This window comes from Dermochelys coriacea, chromosome 7, assembly GCF_009764565.3.
Source record: "Dermochelys coriacea isolate rDerCor1 chromosome 7, rDerCor1.pri.v4, whole genome shotgun sequence".
Taxonomy (NCBI): Eukaryota; Metazoa; Chordata; order Testudines; family Dermochelyidae; genus Dermochelys; species Dermochelys coriacea.
The window spans coordinates 25,437,064-25,458,233 of NC_050074.1; the positions used below are offsets into that span (position 1 = coordinate 25,437,064).

At 39.5% G+C, this 21,170-nt stretch overlaps 1 protein-coding gene across 15 annotated transcripts in view; it reads left to right on the top strand.

Moving 5' to 3' along the window:
• Window positions 1–21,170, top strand: part of DNAH12 (dynein axonemal heavy chain 12) — a 178,167-nt gene that overhangs the window by 119,974 nt on the left and 37,023 nt on the right. For 13 of the 15 annotated variants that reach the window (XR_006283048.1, XR_006283049.1, XM_038408654.2 and 10 more), the window contains 10 exons: window positions 1,582–1,758; window positions 3,198–3,329; window positions 8,658–8,747; window positions 9,927–10,067; window positions 11,282–11,523; window positions 11,875–12,022; window positions 13,668–13,813; window positions 15,205–15,419; window positions 17,782–17,974; window positions 19,163–19,355. Coding sequence is in view for 12 of the 15 variants with exons in the window: in XM_038408654.2 (XP_038264582.1) it covers window positions 1,582–1,758; window positions 3,198–3,329; window positions 8,658–8,747; window positions 9,927–10,067; window positions 11,282–11,523; window positions 11,875–12,022; window positions 13,668–13,813; window positions 15,205–15,419; window positions 17,782–17,974; window positions 19,163–19,355 (1,677 nt within the window). In the remaining 3 variants the exon portion in view is untranslated. Of the gene's footprint in view, window positions 1–1,581; window positions 1,759–3,197; window positions 3,330–8,657; window positions 8,748–9,926; window positions 10,068–11,281; window positions 11,524–11,874; window positions 12,023–13,667; window positions 13,814–15,204; window positions 15,420–17,781; window positions 17,975–19,162; window positions 19,356–21,170 lie in introns of those variants that run through there. The other 2 variants (XM_043519998.1, XR_006283050.1) reach the window with 2 other exon arrangements.

Here is a 21,170-nt window from a genome sequence, read left to right on the forward strand (position 1 = left end):
TACAGCTCCATACTGCCACTTGCACAGCAATTAGTTTTTAATGAAGAGTGGTTTCAGAGTAGCAGCCGGGTTAGTCTGTATTCGCAAAAAAGAAAAGGAGTACTTGTGGCACCTTAGAGACTAACAAATTTATTTGAGCTTAAGCTTTCGTGAGCTACAGCTCACTTCATCTGTACAATATATTTGTCCATACCTCAGAATCTTAGTTATTCATGGAGGAGCTTTACACTGAATTCCTGAAAGGGGTAGTAAAATTATGCTATTGTATGCTGTCTGTCTGACAAGGGAGATGAGTTCAAGATATGAGCTCTGTTCTTATTTTTGAAGCGCCTGTGGTTACACATTGATGCTATGTCTAAACTAAAAACGTCTGCCAGTATAGCTATATTGGTCAGAGATTTGATCCCTGACTGATATAACTATGCTGACGAAAGCCCCTAGTGATTGCAGTTTACAGGTAAAACTGCACTTTTGCTAGTATAGCTTGTTTTGCTCAATGGGGCTGGAATAAACTATACTGGCAAAAGCTCAGTTTTGCTGGTATAAACTGCATCCATACTAGGAGCACTTTGCCAGTGTAGTGTACCAGTGCAGCTGTACCACTGAAGTCCTACTAGTGTAGACGTGGCCTAAGGTTATAGGCTGGAGTTTTCTGCAGAGCCTAAGGAAGTAGGGTGCCCAACTCTCATTAAAATTCCGTGGATTTTGGTAGTTTAATTCTCTTAGTAGTTGTACGTGGATGCTCTTACAGTAACTGTAGTACCAAATAGAGGGAAGTCTTGCTTGACATTTTTGTCAACTTGGCTGTTACTTAAAAATGGCTTTCTAAAAATGCATTCCAGTACATTCTGCCTACTCTGACAAATCTGCATTCCAGGTCAGAGTCCCCAATACCCATAAGGTTTGAGGGAAACTAGTCATCAGATGGATAGAAATGGGAGGGAGTCAATGCCCTGAATCAAGTGATGGCCTCTTCACTCAAAAAAAAAGCACAATAGGTATAGTCTATATTACAGACTAGGGGTCTGTAAAAATCATTTTACATTACAAATCCATTTTTAAGTTGCAGCATGAGGCACAAAAAAATTGCCTGGTAAACTTGTGGCCTTTTTCATTATAAAAGTATTGTAAAAACAGCCATTTGTAGTAACTGTAATCTTAGTGCATGTAGTGGTGGGTTTCTTGGTAGGAATTTCAAAATTGTAGGGTTATAAAGCCCTTATTTAGTGCAAAGAACACCTTTTATATGTCTCTCAGTTCCAATTTCAAATCTAAGGCTGCTTATGTTTGTTTGATTCTGCTAGCTATTGACATGGGTCCACAGAGATGTTTATGTTACTCCTACGAAATTCCCATTACCTACAGACCTTTTCTTTTCAGTTTATTTTGAGAAAACAATTTTTTATGCAGGTCAGTGTCACATAAATTAATAATGATTCTAATATTAACCTACTGAAAAAGGCAAAGAAGTAAACCAAAATTATTTTATAGATGCTCTACATCAGAGCCCCAGACAGTTGATTGAATAAACACCATTCGGTTGCAAGTTCGGTGAATTCTGCTCATGAGTGTTTTCTTTAGATTATAGAGAAGGAATCTGCAGATGTGGAAGCAAAAAGTAAAACTGTGAAAATAGATGAAGAGATTGCTACAGAAAAAGCAGCAGAAGCCCAGGAACTGAAGAATGAGTGTGAGAGTGACCTGGCAGAGGCAATTCCAGCGCTAGAGGCAGCACTTTCTGCACTTGACACCCTTAAGGCAAGCTAAATTTTAAAAAATGGCACTCTAAAGAATTATTTAATTTTTCTGTGTACTTTGGGTTATTTGCCAAAGAACACGTTGAGGAGAAAACAAGAAAAGGTTTGAAAAAGGTTAAAGTTCTCAGTTTTTGACATCTGGGTAATCACAAATTCTTCTTCTGAATTTAGGAAAACTGTTTGTGTCATGTGACATAGAAAGCACTTCTGAGAAAATGGTTTTCAGATATCTTCTCTGCTTGAGAGTTGAAAGCCTGTGATTTTTTTTTTTTTTTTTTGGGGTCCCTAGACTATCTTTATAAATACTTTCTCAAGGCAGTATGTCACTCTCCCTTCTTTCCCTGGCTCCCATCTCTCTAGCTACTAGGTCTGTCCTTTATTCTTTTTTCTGGTCCATCTCTGCTTTAGGTTTTCTCTATCTGCTTAGTCACAAACTTCTTTGAGCACCACTCTGTATATCTTAGTTTTATCATCTTTTTGGAATGAGTGGGTCTGATCATGCAAGGAGCTGTGTTCCTCCTGCAAGGTGTTGAGCGCCCTCAAATCCTGATGAAGTCAGTGGAAGTTGAGGTGTCTCAGGATTAGGCCCTAAATTTGTTGCTTTAGGAGACCACCTGGCCATTACTACACAAAAAAACTTAGATGAGAAGAGGAATCTTGATTAAGATCTTATAAACACATTTATACATGCTTAACTCTCACATGTAGTCTGATTCAGTTCTTTCATGGGACTAATCACATTCCTAAAGCTAAGCACAAGCATATTGGCAGGACTGGAACTGTATTAGGCACTACACAAAATCGACATATTAACATTAGTATTTAATTTCTCTACTTAGCTAAGCTTAGGGATGTCCATTCAAGGAACAGTGCTTACATTTTTGTTTTAAAATTATAATGTGGCTAAGAATTTTCTGTATCTTGAATTTTTCAGTCACCATTCTGACTCAGTTGCCAGACTTTAGAACAGTATCGTAGAGAAAAGGCCTGCAGGAGCTGTTCATTTGGACTTATCAAACACATGAGAGTTCTTGTGTGCCACCTAGGGATAAGTACCAAAGAAATCTTTTGACCTAGTCTTGGATTTTTTTTTATGGTTTGTTTACACTTACTAAACTTGATCTAATTTTGATCTCCTATGTATAAGAAAAAGTTGCTGTAGGGTGGATTTTTCTTGTGTTCAGGCAATATTAACTATATATTTTCAAATCATCCCTTGTAAAAAACCAAACCCTATAATTATTGTTATATTTATTGTGTGCAGTGTTAAAATTCCTTTCACTTCTGTTTTTATTCACTACATATATGCTACTTGGTCATGAGAAATTGATAATCCTTTTTTTTCTTTTGTTATGAATAATGAGCTTAATGTATTTTGTGTATGATATACAAAACTGTAAATCAATACATTTTATTTTTAAAATGTCACTTTTGTTTTAGCCGTCTGATATAACAATTGTGAAATCAATGAAGAATCCTCCATCTGGTGTCAAACTAGTTATGGCTGCTATCTGTGTTATGAAAGATATAAAACCTGAAAGAATTACAGATCCTACCGGGACTGGAGGCAAGGTAAAATGGCAGAAAGCAAATTTCAAATAAGAATGTAATTTTTCTAATATATTTGTTCATCAATAGCAGTTCTTTTCAAATGAAAAATATAGGGTCCTATAAACTAGACACACATTTGCAGCCTTCAAGAAAACCATGGATGCAGGCTGTACATCCGCAAGGAGACAGCTTCAGCTTCCAATCTACCTGTTGTGGAACTACAGAATAGCTTGTGGAGTGGAGAGTTCACGGTTTTCTGCTTTCTGTGACTCCTGGTCCTGTATCTGTCGTTCTCCCTGAGAGTTGCTACTCATTTTGTAGACACAGGGCAGTTAAGTGGACTCTTGCCTTAGCCTCTACAGGTGGTGAATCAGGCAGAACTCCCTTTTCCCCCACAGTCACTATTTGATTTTTAAGTATGGGCTGGGGAAATATTTGGTCCAACAGACTCCTCTGTCTGTGGCTGATTGCATCTTCATACCATGTGACCCCATTGGATTTCTTTCCTTTCTGTCTTGGAAAAGAACATTGCTTTGACATTAGAACATTAGGGAAGATGGGGCCTTATGTGTAATAACATACATGAGGAAACTAAGGCCTGGTCTACACTATGAGGTTAGGTCGAATTTAGCCGTGTTAGGTGCATTTTATAATGAATGTGTCTACACAACCAACCCCCTTCCGCCACCTAAAGGGCTCTTAAAATCGACTCCTGTACTCCTCCCTGACAAGGAGAGTAGTGCTAAAATAGACTTTCCTGGGTCGAATTTGGGGTACAGTAGATGCAGCGCTGTGCAATTTGATGGTATTGGTCTCTGGGACCTATCCCAGAGTGCTCTGATGTGACTGCTCTGGACAGCACTTTCACCTCTGATGCACTAGCCAGGTACACACAAAAAGAACCGGGAACTTTTGAATTTCATTTCCTGTTTAGTTAGCGTGGCGAGCTCAGCGGAACAGGTGACCATGCAGTCCCCCCAGAATCGCAAACGAGCTCCAGCATGGAGGGAATGGGAGATACTGGATCTGATTGCTGTATGGGGAGAAGAATCTGTGCAGGCAGAACTCCTGCAGAAGAAATGCTGATATATATGTCAAAATCGCACAGGGCATGATGGACAGAGGCTACACCAGGGACACACAGCAGTGCCACGTGAAAATTAAGGAGCTCAGGCAAGCCTACCAAAAGACAAGGGAGGCAAACGGTTGCTCCGGGTCAGAGCCCCAGAGCTTCTGTGATCAGCTGCATGCCATTCTAGGGTGGGACCCTACCAGCACCCCAACGCTCTTCGTGGACACAATGAGGATTTCGTGGATGAGGAGGGGGAGAATGCGCATCAGGCAAGCAGAGAATCTGTTCTCCCTGATAACCAGGACCCTTTCCTCACCCTGGAGCCAATACCCTCCCAGAGCGTATTGTTCTTGGACCCTGAAGGTGGAGAAGGCACCTCTGGTGAGTGCACATTTGTAACGAAACTACAGGGGTAAAAGCAATTGTGTTTAATGTTTGATTTGCCCTGAACAATTGGGATGCATTCGTGACCAGTACAGCTACTGGAAAAGTCTGTTAAAGTGTCTGGGGATGGAGTGGGAATCCTCTAGGGACATCTCCATGAAGCTCTCTTGGAGGTACTCTGAAAGCCTTTGCAGAAGGTTTCTGGGGAGGGCTGCCTTATTACGTAGGACACTTTACCACACCAAGCCAGTAGCAAGTGGTCTGGAATCATTGCAGCACAAAGCATGGCAGTGAACGTTCCTGGGTTTTGGTCGCATTCATGCAACATTCGGTCTTTATCTTTCTTTGTCAGCCTCAGGATGGTGATATCATTCATGGTCACCTCGTTGAAATAGGGGAAGTTTTGTAAGCGAACAGTAATCCCTCTGTTTGGCGATCCTCGACACATTAGACCCAGGGCATGCTGGGCTGTTTGGGCGTGGCTAAAAGGGGTCATCCCAGAGAATAGCCATGTGGGGGCAGGGAGAGGGGTGTGCTGCACATCTACCCCAAAACAGCAGCCCCTCCTTTTAAATGGCAACTACAGCCCCTCCTTTTAAATGGCAAACCCAACTGGCACTGGTTGCTGTGGGAAAGGAGGGTGCTGCAGTTTGAAACCATTCCCACATGTTATGAACGCGGAAAAAGCCAACCCAACATACCCTTTGGTTTACCATGGCTGCCTGGAAACCCATCTGTGTGTGATATGTCACCATACCGGCAGGTGCTCAATATAAAAGACAAAATGCGACCTTTTACCTAAAACACATGTGCTGTCTCCTGTGAATTGCTTGATTCACTGTGAAAGAGTCTCCCTTTTGTTCTCAGAAATGTATTTTCTTAAAAGTCTACTCTCCTTTTTTCCCCCCTGCAGCTGCAAATGCTTCTATGCTCCCCGCATCAACTCTGTCCCTGAGGTTATTGCAGATTAGAAGGCGAAAAAACCACACTCGCAATGACATGTTTTCAGATCTCATGCAGTCCTCTCGCACTGATAGGGCACAGCTGAATGCATGGAGGCGTTCGGTGGCAGAGGCCAGGAAAGCCTACAATGAGTGTGATCGGAACACACAGGAGGAGATACTGTGGCTAATGGGGGAGCAAACGGACATGATGAGGCATCTGGTGGAGCTGCAGGAAAGGCAATTGGAGTACAGACCCCCGCTGCATCCATTGTTTAACTGCCTGCCCTCCTCGCCAAGTTCCATAGCCTCCTCAACCAAGTGCCCAAGAACACAGGGGTGGGGAGGCTTCGGGCACCTTGCCACTCAACTCCAGGGGATGGCCCAAGCAACAGAAGGCTGTCATTCAAACAGCTTTGATTTGTAGTGTGGCTACAATAAGCAACGTGGCCTTGTCCTACCCTCCTCCCCCACCTCTCCCCCTTATCAAACCCTTTGTACACCCAGGCTACCTTTTACTAGTCAGCGTTGTCAGTGATCTCAAGTTTTTTTTAATAAATAAAGAATGAATGGATTCAGAACAATAGGGACTTTATTTCCTGTGCCATCTGTGGTTGAAGGGAGGGAAGGGGATTGGCTTACAGGGAAGTACATTCAACAAAGGAGGCGGCTTTGCATCAAGGACAAACACACACAACTGTCATACAATACCCTGCTCAGTCATGAAACTGTTTTTCAAGGACTCTCTGATTCACAGCACACCTCAGTGTACTCTTCTAATTGCTCTGGTGTCTGGCTGCTCAAAATTGGACACCAGGCGATTTGCCTCAACCTCCCATCCCACCATAAACGTCTCCCCTTACTCTCCCAGATATTATGGAGCACATAGCAAGCAGCAATAACAATAGGAATGTTGGTTGCGCTGAGGTCTAACCTAGTCAGCAACAGCGCCAGTGAGCTTTTAAACGTCCAAAGGCACACTCTACCACCATTCTGCACTTGCTCAGCCTATAGTTGAATTGCTCCTTACTGCTGTCCAGGCTGCCTGTGTACGGCTTCATGAGCCATGGGAGCAAGTGATAGACTGGGTCCCCAAGGCTAACTATTGGCATTTCAACATCCCCAATTGTAATTTTCTGGTCTAGGAAGAAAGTCCCTTTTTGTAGCTTTCCGAACAGCCCAGAGTTCTGAAATACGTGAGCGTCACGCACCTTTCCCTGCCATCCCAGGTTGATGTCAGTGAAACGGCCCTTGTGATCCACCAGTGCATGCAACACCATTGAGAAGTACCCCTTGCGGTTTATGTACTCTTTGGCAAGGTGCTCCGGTGCCAAGATAGGGATATGCATTCCGTCTATCACCCCACCACAGTTAGGGAACCCCATTGCAGCAAAGCCATCCACTATGACCTGGACATTTCCCGGAGTCACTACCCTTTTTAGCAGAAGGGTATTGATTGCCCTGGCAACTTGGATCACAGCAGTCCCCAGGGTAGATTTGCCCACTCTGAATTGATTCCCGACTGACCGGTAGCAGTCAGGTGTTGCAAGCTTCCACAGGGCTACCACCACTCGCTTCTCGAGTGGCAGGGCAGGGGAAAGCAACTCCTAAAGTTCCATGAAAGTGGCCTTACGCCTACAAAAGTTTCACAGCCACTGGGAATCATCCCATACCTGCAACGCTATGTGGTCCCACCAGTCTGTGCTTGTTTGCTGGGCCCAGAATCGGCGTACCACTGTATCAACATGCTCCGGTGCTGTCATGATATCCCAGTTGCGACATCCCGTGCTTTCAGGAACATCTGTGTCCATGTCCTGCTCACAATCTTCCTCATGCCTAGCTAGGCTCTGCACATACTGCAGGATAATGCGTGAGGAGTTTACAAGGCTCACAAAAGCAGTGTGCAGCTGAGCGGGTTCCATGCTTGCCCGTGCTATGGCATCTGCACGGATAACCCAGGAAAAAAGGTGCAAAATGATTGTTTGCCGTTGCTTTCAAGGAGGGAGGGGAGACTGACAACATCTACCCAAAACCACCTGCAACAATGTTTTTGCCCCACCAGGCATTGCGAGTTTAAACCAGAATTCCAATGGGCAGCGGGGACTGTGGGATAGCTACCCACAATGCACCACTCCGTGAGTTGATGCTAGCCACGGTATTGAGGACGCACTCCGCCAACCTAATGCACTTAGTGGGGACATGCATGACTGACTGTATAAAATCGCTTGCTATAGATCGACTTCTATAAAATCGACCTTAGTGGCAAATGCTTTGGATTAGTAGTATATTAAAGCTTCAAAATATAAACAGTCTGGGCTAAATCCTTAAACATGCTGCGATCTGACTTTTACCAACCTTTTGTAATAAGCATGAACATAAAAACATAAGAACGGCCATATTGGGTCAGACCAGAGGTCCATCAAGCCCAGTATCTTGTCCTCTGACAGTGGCCAATGGCAGGTGCCCCAAAAGGAATGAACAGACAGGGCATAGATCACTTGATGATAACCTATCACCCAATCCCAGCTTCTGGCAAACAGAGGCTAGGGACACCATTCCTGCCCATCTTGGCTAATAGTCATTGATGGACCTATCCTCCATGAATCTAGCTAGCTCCCTTTTGAACCCGGTTACAGTATTGGACTTCACAACATCCTCTGGCAAGGAGTTCCAGAGGTTGATGGTGCATTGCATGAAAAAATACTTTTTTGTGTTTGTTTTAAACCTTCTACCTATTAATTTAATTTGGTGGCCCCTTATTGTATTATGAGAAGGAGTAAAAATAACACTTCCTTATTTACTTTCTCTATACCACTCATGATTTTATAGACCTCTATCATATCCTCCCTTAGTCGCCTCTTTTCCATGCATGCCTGTCTGTTAATTAGAGGATATTTATTAATTCATTTTGGTTTAAAAGTTTTAAATGTTCTTCTCTAATTTCCATTGTAGGTCTTGGATTACTGGGGGCCTAGCAAGAAAGTTCTGGGTGACATGAATTTCTTAAAGGATCTTAGAGAGTATGACAAGGATAACATTCCAGTAAGTGTTTGATTAATGTCTTTTGAGTAATGAAATCTGCTTCCAAAAACATATATAGAAGATATTACACCAAAGGGTAAATGCACCCTGGGCTTCCATGGAAATAAACTGTATGGGGAAGAGGGAATTGTGTCAGCACACTCAGCAGTTTGCAATCTCAGTTATTCTGGGGGCTTTTAGGAGCAAGTGCCATCTGAAAAGTGAATGACACTGTCCAAGAAGGGTGCATGGCCAGGGCAGACTGGAAATACAGTGTTTCAACTCCTTCTTTCAGTGGCTCCTACCATAGGTGCCTCCTATGGCATTCCAGCAGGATTTAGAGGTATCCCCCAGTAGGTACCCTATATGGGATGTCTTACCACTGCCTGCTGGCTGCTTGAGTGAAAAGTTCTGTACCTAGATTTACCCAGCTCAAAATATGTAAATAACATCTCCTTGTACCAGCTTTATTAAGTTAGTCCCTGTATGTTTACCAGAGAAGCTATGACAAAATCAGGTCTGGCATAATACATTTTATTTAGTTTTGAAAGGACTAAATATATCAGTGGGTTTTTTAATTTCATTTAAAAAAACTTTGTCTGAAATACAGATTAAATCTGACAGCGTGGATAACATGGTATGATTATATTCCTCGAAATGTACAAAGGCGCAATATAAAGACATGACCTCTGCTTGCCGGGAACTTATTGTCTAAGGGCCTGATCCTTACAAGTTGCTGAGTGCTTAGTATCTCACAAGATTGGTCCCAGAAGTAGGCACAGGCAATGTAATACATTCACATACTCTGGCTGAAGATCCAGTCTTCATTCAGTAGAGATAACTTTGGGGCTCATCATTAAAAAGCTTTGCTGAAGTAAGTAAATTCGAAGGAAGAATATAAAAGAAGAAAGAGAATGCATTTGTTTCAGAAGGAGGGGCAACTTAAAATAAGACTTGAAGAAAGACACAAAGGATGGTGATCTGACAGGGAGGGAAGCTTGGTAACAATGTAGACAGTGAGAAAATCAGAGAAACAAATTAGAGCTGGACTCTGTCACAATTACCCATATTGAGTAATTCCTTAGTGATGTCTGTTGATCAACTTGTGGAGTTAAGGTACTGTTCAGCATGGTAAGGGTGGCAAAACTGAGCCTTAGATAAATAAAGTTTTCCTATGGCTGTAATGTTTTTATCATGTAGGTGACTGTCATGCAGAAGATTCGTTCTGAATATCTGACTAATCCTGAGTTTGATCCACCTAAGGTGGCTAAAGCATCCTCCGCAGCTGAGGGTTTGTGTAAATGGATTATGGCTATGGAAGTGTATGACAGAGTTGCTAAGGTATGTGTTGAGTCCAGTCCTGAAAACTCCCGTTGGCTTTAGTGGAAGCTACACACACCTGAGGACTGCAAGACTAAGCTACTTATTATGATTACAGTTAAACTGAAATAAAAGGTACTTCATTGGAAAATAAATTTAGGACATATATTTTCAAATTTAACAGAGGACTTGGACTATCTGTGAAGATGAAAATAGCTGTCAGAATTGATGAAGATAAGATATGTTTTTACTGAAGCAGCATACAGATTAAATTAAAGTACTATAAAGTCTGTCAAACTATAATCATACTTTTATTTTCTGCTTATACAATAAAAAAGGATATCTAAAATTGTGATCCAGCAGGTCCATGGGGAGTGGGTGGTCTACATAATTTAAATATTTTGAGAATCAAGCAAGGAAAAAAGGGGGTGTTGAATGGAGAGAGAGAGAGAGAGTCCATGCAGGAGACTTTCTCTTACAGAGAAATCTAAAGAATTAAATAGCTGAGGAATCTCTGCCATAAGCTACACACACCGCTAAATAGAACAGAAATATGTTCGTTCTACTAGAAAACCATGAAAAATATTTGTACGTTTTTTTCTCCCTTCAAACAATATAACCTAAATTGTCATCTGTAAATGGGTATTGAAAATCAAATAATAAATCAAGTAATTATTTTTAGCCACTGGATGGTACTTTGGAACGATATTGTTTTGGGGATTTTTGTAGTTTTATTTTGTTTTAAGTTTTAACGTAGAGAAAAAATTATGTCTGCTTTAATCCTTGTTTATCTCACTTCGGTAATTTTTTTTTATCAATGGTACTAGCACTGCTGCTATAATAATAATATAAGGTATCCAGCGTTGGACACAAATTTATGGCAAGCATCAATACAGTATGTTTTCTGCCTCGGTAATGCAACTTGATTTATTAATTTAGTACAACAAGGTTCTGAGCCAGTTGAATTTTAATTTTTTATTCAAGTAATTTAGAATGAATATACATTGTTAGTTGGCTATGCTTCCTAAGCTTCATTCTCAAAAAAGATAATGCATTTAGTATATTAGGACCCACCTCCCTATTCATCACTATGGTTATTTCACAAATATTATTATAATAATATATGCTCCTCCTTACCTTGGAATATTGATCAAAAGTGTTACATACAGAACTTTATACATCAGTAAACTATAATATATGGATTTAGCATCCCTGCATTAATTGTAATTGAACAGGTGGTTGCTCCCAAAAAAGCCCGTCTAGGGGAGGCCCAGCAGTCCTTAGCAGAAACTATGGCACTATTGAATCAGAAGAGAGCTGAGCTTGCAGCAGTGGAGAATCATTTGGCGAAATTGCAACAAACCTTTGTTGAGAAAACTGAAGAAAAGGCTCATCTAGAATTCCAGGTGGATCTGTGTGCTAAGAAACTAGAAAGAGCAGAGAAGCTGATTGGAGGACTGGGTGGAGAAAAATCAAGGTCAGATGTAAATACAAATGCTCATTCAAACATGCACCAAAAGGGGAGACAAAACCTGAGCTTCAGTTCTCTGAGCCTTAAACTTTTGCATCCCTGTATCCTCATTTGGGGACTGGGGCAATCAGGTCCTTCAAAGATAGTCAAAGGACCCAATATTGTGACTAAAAAATACTCACCAAAACATTTGAGGCAGTCGTCAAAGCAACATCCAATGGCACAAACACAATGTTTTAATTATTTATTTGCAATTCACCTTTAATATAAAGGGAAAACACTTCTTGTGCTGATGATGTACTCTGTTAATGCTACCAATATAGAGGAATTTTATATGGTATCTTTGCTTATCCATAGATGGTGTAATGCTGCAAATGATCTTCAAAATACATATGATAATTTGACAGGAGATGTTCTGATATCAGCTGGAGTGATAGCTTATTTGGGTGCTTTCACTAGTGCCTTTCGACAAGAGTGTACTAAAGACTGGAGCAAGTTGTGCAAGGTTAGAAAGTTTATCTTAGATTTAAATAATATCTTTCATCCCAGTGGATCCCAAAGTGCTTTACAATCTGTGGGCCAAATCCTGAAATTTCTGATTTTTCTCTTTGGTGTCTACTTAGTAAAAAATCATATTAAAGTCAGTGGTCTAAATTTTGCTGATTTACAGTTTTGTAAATCTGGACTAATTCAGTGGATTTACTCAAGGTTTACACTGGTGTATCAGAAATGATCTGACGTTGACCCATTGACTTCAGTGAGAGTTTCATGTGAAGACTAAATAATGATTGAGAGGACTTCAGAAATTGGCCTTAAATAAATTAAAGCAATCACTTTACAAACTAAAGTGCGACTACATTAAAGATGGATGGCACAGTGCTAACTAGTCTGTCCAACCCAAGCATAAACCAAAAGAATTTTTTCAAATTTAGCTATCCTGATAAAAGCCCTGTCCCCAAGTAAAGCCCTTCAAGTAAACCATTTAAATAACCCATTTTAAACACTACCGTGATTGAGATAATGCTCCTTTACTGTGTTTCCAAACCTAAGTTTTGAATGGATAAATAGGAAACATTTTTTAAGTTGGTAGTGTGGATGCAAACATGTTAAGCATTGTTAAACTGTGCTTCTTCCCTTTAAAACATTTTAAAAGTGGTTGCATGAAAAGGGCTTGCATACTTGCAGAATGAAATATCAAGTCACAATATAAGGCCCTGATTCTGCAACAGGATTTGCTCAGATGGACCCTTACTCTCATACAGCATCCCACTGATTTCAGTCGGACTCCATGGGGCATCAGTTTGCAGTATTGGAGCCTGAAGTGTGGTGGATGGCAAGGTGGAAGATAAAGGCTTAGGCTGCAAAGGGACAAATAGGGCTAACACAGGACCAGAATGTTCCCTTTGCAAGATCAGGGCCTTTCAACTTCCACTTTGTTGTTGGATGTTGCTAGCCCTAGCTGCTGTTAGGTCCCAATCCTGCAAATAGATGCACTAATTTTGACCTATGTACCTGTACAGAATCCCATTGTTCCACTGAAGTCAGTGGTGTTCCTCATGGGTGCAGAGGTCTGTGCTAGCACATATATTTGTATAGCTGGGGCTTTACTGAAGAAATTATTGCTGCACAGTATCTGCTTATACTTTTTTTTAAAGAGACAGTTGCACCATAGACTTGATTTAGGTAAGTAAGTAGCAATGAAGTAATACATGACTGACCGGCATTGGAAAAGTGTATTGTATTAGTTGAAAGTGTAAACACAGACTAAATAAACAAAAGTTGGGAAAATTTTCTTGCAATTTAAAGATTTCCAGATGGTTCTTTTTTTTTCCACTACACCGCAGTGTGTAAGTTATCATTACACAACATATTACAAAAGGGTAAAAAAGAATACCTTCAGAACTGGGGGCAAAAAAAAACCAACTCGAGAAAAATCCCTCAAAATCTCAGCCAAAATTGGGGAAAGTCGCCACAAAATTGGGAAAGTCTTTCCATTTTCTGCAAAAGTGAATTTTTCCCCCCATGATTTCCTCTCCTTGAACAAAAGCCAATTTTTAAAGCAAGTTGTGAATAAATTAATACTTTTAACTGAAGCAGTATTTTAACAAAATTTAAAGAAATAAAGAATAAAGATTTATTTTTTCTTGCAGGACAAAAATATTCCTTGTTCTGAGAACTTCTCTTTGAGTAAGACCCTTGGTGACCCAATAAAAATCAGAGCCTGGAATATTGCTGGATTACCAACAGACAGCTTTTCGGTCGACAATGGTGTGATTGTTGATAACTCCAGGCGTTGGTAGGTAACAAAGAAGCTAATAATTTGCTAAAACAAACTGAGATTTCAGACTAAATAAAATTTAGTCTGTATACTAGAAACAGAAAGGTGCTGCATACCCTTCCCCTCCCAAACCCTTCAGTGGAACTTGAGGAGGCTTTGTTCCTCACAGGATGAGACCCAGTGGTTGAAAGTTTTCCTTCCAGAATATTACAGATATTTTTTTCATCTTTAAATTCAGTTGTTGAATTTTATATTGTGATTAAACTTACTTCCAGATTATCCACTATTTTCCAATGTCTCTATTGTGTACAATGACTTCACATTGCAAAACTATTGACTAATAACATAGATTGGTATAAGTCTGGTAATTTATTATTTTTTACAGTTGTAGAAACATAGAAGGCAGAAGGACATTTTTGACAACAGTTTTAATAAATATTTTTCTTGTGTGAGCCATTAAATATATAAACCACAATATAGAAAAACTGTGAGTCAGGTTATACACACATTTCAAGGTCCTATTGCTACCACAGTCAACTTCAGCTTTGCTTTTTGTCATGTTTTAGAGACTAGTGTATTGGATGAAATTGACTTCTGTGCAGAGGGCCAGCACAGAGGGCCAGATTTGTTATCAAAGTCTGATCTAAGCCTTATTTTTGAGGACTTAAGTCCCTCTTAAATGCTGTGGAAGCATTGGGATGGCCCTCTGCACTGGAGTGAATTTCAATCAGTAAGAAAAACATTACAAATTTCAATAATAACATTCATTATTAATTCTGTTCTGGAACCTGAATGTTAGCTACAGGAAGAAAGACACTGAGATACTATTTATATCCCTTCAGTGATCCTCCATTGAAACTTAAACAGCCTACCGTGGGATACACTAAACCTGTCTGACAGCTTTTGTGCAAAAAGCTTTTGCTTCCTTGTTTAAAAAAAAAAAATAAAAAAAAAAAAAAATTATATATAGACCCATATCTTCAGTTAGTGCAAGTGAGTACAGCTCCATTGAAAGGAACTACACCCACTTACACCATTCAAGGTATCAGCCCTATTAGTCTCAAATTGCTGGTAATTATTGTAAAAAAAAAATATTGCAAAACTCACATATAATAAAAAATCAGAATTCCAAAGGAGAAATACAATGAAGCTGTCAGAAAAGTTCTGAATACTGATCTGTGTCTTTTGAAAAAAAATCATAAACATCATCTTCATGGCTTTTAAAATAATTCTGACATTTCTGTTCAAATTGTGACTGTAATATTCAGCCAGTGGATGTTCATCTCTTAAAATAATACAGCCATAAAGTATCATGTGTCACTTTTTTCCAGCTAGTCCACAGCAGAAATAATTTCAAATTTACAAAAAGTCATGTGTACTGAGCAAGTTCTTTGTACTGTACATTCTAGGCCATTAATGATTGATCCCCAGGGTCAAGCCAATAAATGGATAAAGAACTCAGAGAAAGAAAACCAATTGAGTGTTATCAAGTTCACAGATACAGACTACATGAGAACTCTGGAGAACTGCATTCAGTTTGGGACTCCACTTCTGCTAGAAAATGTTGGGGAAGAACTAGACCCATCATTGGAACCCCTGCTGCTTAGACAAACCTTTAAACAAGGTACAAGAAAATTAGTTATGAGCCCAGAAGAATGCAACATTAATGCTCATCTAACAAACTGTTATATCAGCTAATATTTTTCTTCTTTCTTTACTTTTGCTGCTTATGATCAGAGGAAGGTAGTCTTCTTAAGCTGATTTTTACTTTTTAATAAAGTTCATAAATGTCACATTATAGATTTCTTACTTGAAAACTTCACTGTGCAGCGGTGATATATTTAAATATAGTAGGTTTGATCCTGCAAAGGTAAAATTCCCATTGACGCTGAATATATTTTTTCTGAAGTGTTATAATATACCTTGTAAGGCTAGATACCTTATTTATAAAATATGTTTTAACTTAGTAGGATGTATTATTTATTGCATTACATTCTAAGTTAAGAAGAGTTATCATGGTATTTTGCAAAAGTTGCACATTTTTCATGCAAGTATTATCTTCTCAAAGTCATATGATGATGAAGAAAAGGTCCAGGTTTAAGGTGGGAATCTCCTTTTTTCAAAAAATGTATCTTTTCTTTTCCAAGTGCTAAAAGGGGTGAAAAGTAAAGAAGTGAGAGAAAAAGAGTGGGTAGAGGGACCTGAACACTGAATTTTCATGTTTAGTTTTCAAAAAGAAAATTGAAACAAAACATTCATTCAAAACTAAATGATAAAAATTGTTTCATGTCAAAGTTTGTCATGGTAGAAAAGGTCTAATTTTTTTTTGACCAGTTCTAACTACACTGGACCTGGGAAATCTCAAATCTCATACACGCTAGGGTTTTGGAATGGCACAGTATGCTGTGGGCATTAATTATTGGAACTGTATTCAAAATAAGGTCAGGCTTGACAAAGCCCTTGCTGGGATGATTTAGTTGGGGATTGGTCCTGCTTTGAGCAGGGGGTTAGACTAGATGACCTCCTGAGGTCCCTTCCAACCCTGATATTCTATGATTCTATGAATAGGCAACAGCAGGGCTCGGCACAGTCTGCTACTACAGAGAGCAAGCAGGTGGCTGTGAATTGGTTTCTCTCCTAAGATACCTGCTGTTGGCGATAAGAATGCAGAGTCTTCATATGGAGGAAACTCATGCATGGAGCTCTATAAGACACTTCCTTTAAGGATCCTCTAATATTTGGAGGTGTAGGAGTCAGACTGTGAGCAGCCATGGATAAGAGGAAGATGTCTGGGTTGTGTGGCCACCCTTTAAAGATCCCCACTCTACTTGAGTGGAAGATAGGAAATGGATGGTCTGTCGCTGAAGATATTCTGCTCTTTTAGAGAGAGCTGATCAGACTGGGAGTAACTAGAGGGGAATAGGGCTGTAGCAATCTCCTATGTCTCTAAAGGTTGAGACACAAACAACCTGCCCCATATGTGCTTGTTGCAACAGATGCTGGTGGCACATATATTTTGTAAATATTTGTACAGGGCCACAGGTGTGTGTGACACTTTACAGACAAATAAAAGAACTTCCAGGGAAATTTTAGTCTCAAATTATACAAATCATGACAGATGGTAGCAAAAAAACATAGGAGAGTTTGGGTTAAGGTCAAATAAGATTATATGCTTGCCTGATATGCTATATATGGATCTTGTTATCTTGTTTTAATACATGAATTGGTTTGAGCTACTGTTAAACAAGAATATAAAATTTGAAAACAACCACACAAAACCTGTACCTTTTCCAATTTTATATGTACACAGAACAGGATGGGCATAAATGTGTGACGGACTCAATTATTTTTACCTGCTATGGATGAAATCCTGGCTCCACTGAAGTGAGTGGTAGTTTTAACATTGACTTATATGGGGCCAGGACTCACCTTGTTTCCAGCTCTTACTAGTTGAGGTTACTTGATTTGCTCTTAACAAGACTTTTGCTTTTACTTGATCACAAAAGTAATATTTTTTGCATAAATAATTGAGGTAAGCAAATATATAACTTACACTGTGATGTTTTCTTGGGATGCCCTGGATTGTGGGTCACTTTGTTACCACCCTGCCCCTAGTGTGAGGGAGTTTATTTTGTGGAATCTGTGTGTCAGCCTTTGTACACTGCCAGCCTTTCAGCTACTCACATTCTCCTCAGGACTCTGCCAGTCCAATTTTGATTTGCAGGTTAACAATAGGTGACCCCAAACCCCAACCCTCGTTTGAAGAACTTTCCCCTGTATCATCCAGCCCCTGTCACTGGATACTCACAATAATTAACAAATAAGCTGTCCTCAAGGAGAAAGTGTTACATGCATGGGAGAGTTATGAGTCAGGATCAGTTCCTTTATAACAACACAGCACTGTAATCTATCTTGGTGAAAACCAATATACATTTATTAACAAAGAACAGAGTCACATGCACAAATGTTTGTCTTCTGAACTTTAGGGGGCATGGATTGCATCAGGCTTGGTGAGACTATTATTGAGTATTCCAGTGATTTCAAATTTTTTATCACAACAAAACTAAGAAATCCACATTATATGCCTGAACTGGCTACAAAAGTTTCTTTACTCAACTTTATGATAACACCAGAGGGACTTGAAGACCAGCTACTAGGTATTGTTGTTGCAAAAGAGAGGTATGTGTTTATTGCAAATAGGCAAATGAAATATTCTAAACATGAGACTTTGGAAGCAATTAAGAGAAATATTCATAATAAAATGGGGCAATTGTTAATGATTCTAAATGTTTTTTCATAACAACGATAAACAATACTGGTATTCTAGCTGTCTTATTTAAGATATTTCTGGGGGTCCATCACGATAGTATGTGAGAGTCATCTGAGATATTGGAAAAGTGTTTTGTTATTTAACATTATCACTGAGCAACCATGATTATTTATTTTCTGATATAGCTTCCTGGCAATCCAGCCCATTGATTTTGCACATGCAAATGTGGATATTTTTACTTTGTGCATTTTTACGTTTCAATGAAGAAAGGACATGGTGACTCTGAAACTGTTTCTAGTTCTTGTCTAAACTCAAAATAGAGACAGATTAAATTGGATTTCCTGGGTTTCTGATCATTCAAATGAACACAGAACTGTCCACTCAAATATACTAGATTCACTTGCTAAAAAAATCTTAATACATTTAATGCAAGTTCCACATTACAAACTCATGCAGTATATCAGCTGTATAATATTTACTCAAAAATAAGAATTATATGTATAGTAATTAAAAATTAAGATTAACTGACATTTTCAGAAGTCTGGATATAAAATCTTAGGCAAACATTTTCAAACATAAAACTAACGTAAAGTTTTGCACCTAAGTCCATATGTAGGCACCTAAATAAGTGGCCTGATTTTCAGGAGCTGAGCTCTGAATCGAGTCAAGGCTTTAGGGGCTAAATTCTGTGGTGACTGAAATTCTGTACAATCCTATTGATGTTAGTGGGAAAGCTCTGGGTGTAAGCATAGAATTTGACCCCCAAGAGCTTAACTTTAGGCACCCAGGTTTGAAAGTGTTGGCCTTAGTGTCTTGCTAAAATAGAGAGGATTGGCACTAATGTAGTTCCAGTATAACTGTGTAGCTCAGTGGTAAAAACTGCATTAATGGAATGCTAATATCCTGACACAAACCTAGCAAAATGAAGAGGTAAGGTTTCTGTGACACTAATATTACATGATCATATAACATGAACAATGTGATCTACTTTAGATAAATATTGATTTTTCAAATATGGATTAACTACATGCAGGTATCTGAATATGTAACAATACTAGCATAAAAGCTAAACTTTGAGTGTATGTTTTGGTTTTTAGACCAGAATTAGAAGAAGAGAGGAATGCCCTCATCCTTCAGTCTGCAGCCAATAAAAAACAACTAAAGGAAATTGAGAAGAAAATTTTAGAAACCTTACAGTCTTCCGAAGGGAACATTTTGGAAGATGAGAGTGCTATCATGGTCTTGGATTCTGCTAAAATAATGTCTAATGAGATCACCAAGAAACAACAGGTAAGCAATGTTAGATATTGTTTTCAAATTCAGTGGTTATTGTGTACAAAACCTAAAAGCTTGTTTTCTGCCAGGAAGACTGTGAATTAGAAGCAAAATTCTATGCTTATGAATGAAAAAGATCAATTTATAAGAAAAAGAAAAACTGTTGAGCAAACGCTGAAATCCTTGTTCATGGTTAGATCAGTCCTTACTTAGGCAAAACATCCACCTTCAAAGGCAGTTGTGCCTGAATAAGGATTGAGTAAGAGGTAAGGCCTTCAGAATTTGGCCCTATATTAACGTAGTTGTAAGGGTTTAATTTTTAAATGAACAAAAGCCAGTCTTTTAAGGGAGACAGTAATGGTTTAACCTCCATATGGGACTGGGAGTCAGAAACTCCAAGTTCTAATAATGCCTCTGACTCACTGCATGGCCTCATGTGAGTCAGTTAACCTGTCCTGTATTAATTTTCCCACGTATAAGATGAGAATAATAATACTTACTTTTAGGACATCATTGAGGAGGCAGGGTGGATTAATTAATATTTTTGTGGTACACTGAAGATGGGAAATGTTATATATGGGTAAGCGTAGTGGGCCAGATTGTCCCCCAATTGGAAAAACCTGCATATGGGACAAGAAACATCTTGACTGCCAATTATGAGTTTTCACTGAATTATCTTGTTAGTGGGCGGTGTACCATGCTAGGAAAATGGCAGAGGGTTTGGCCTCTACATTTACAGATCTCCTGAAATAAGGCCTTCTGGGCAGAAAGTGACATGCTGCAATACCTTCTTATCTTCCACTGCTCTTGAACAGCATTTTTGGGAGGGTCCACTGTGAAGATAATCTGCATCGTATAATGCAGGGATTCCCCATTTAAGGAGAGATTGGGAAAGTGCAGCTGTCAAGGTTCCTTCCCCACTCTGAACTCTAGCGTACAGATATGGGGACCTGCATGAAAAACCCCCTAAGCTTATTTTTATCAGTTTAGGTTAAAACTTGCCCAAGGTACAAACTATTTTACCTTTTGCCGTTGGACTTTATTGCTGCCACCACCAAGCATCTAACAAATATATAACAGGGAAAGAGCCCGCTTGGAAACGTCTTTCCCCCCAAAATCCTCCCAAACCCTAGACCCCTTTTCCTGGGGAAGGCTTGATAAAAATCCTCACCAATTTGCATAGGTGAACACAGACCCAAATCCTTGGATCTTAAGAACAATGAAAAAGCAATCAGGTTCTTAAAAGAAGAATTTTAATTGAAGAAAAAGTAAAAGAATCACTTCTGTAAAATCAGGATGGTAAATACCTTACAGGGTAATCAGATTCAAAACATAGAGAATCCCTCTAGGCAAAAAACCTTAAGTTACAAAAAGACACAAAACCAGGAATATACATTCCATTCAGCACAACTTATTTTATCAGCCATTTAAACAAAACAGAATCTAACGCATATCTAACTAGATGGCTTATTAGCCCTTTACAGGAGATCTGACCTGCATTCCTGCTCTGGTCACAGCAAAAGCAACACAAAGACCGAGAGAACCTTTGTTTCTCCCCCTCTCCAGCTTTGAAAGTATCTTGTCTCCTCATTGGTCATTTTGGTCAGGAGCCAGCAAGGTTATCCTAGTTTCTTAACCCTTTACAGGTGAAAGGGTTTTTCCTCTGACCAGAAGGGATTTTAAAGGTGTTTACCCTTCCCTTTATATTTATGACTGCAACAGATAGTGATATTCTCCCAGTCTCAACTCTCCTGCCCCGGCCTCCTCCTCCTAAATCAATGAGGCTAATTTCCTCAGAACCTGCACAGTAGGACTTGTTTAGGTTTGGAG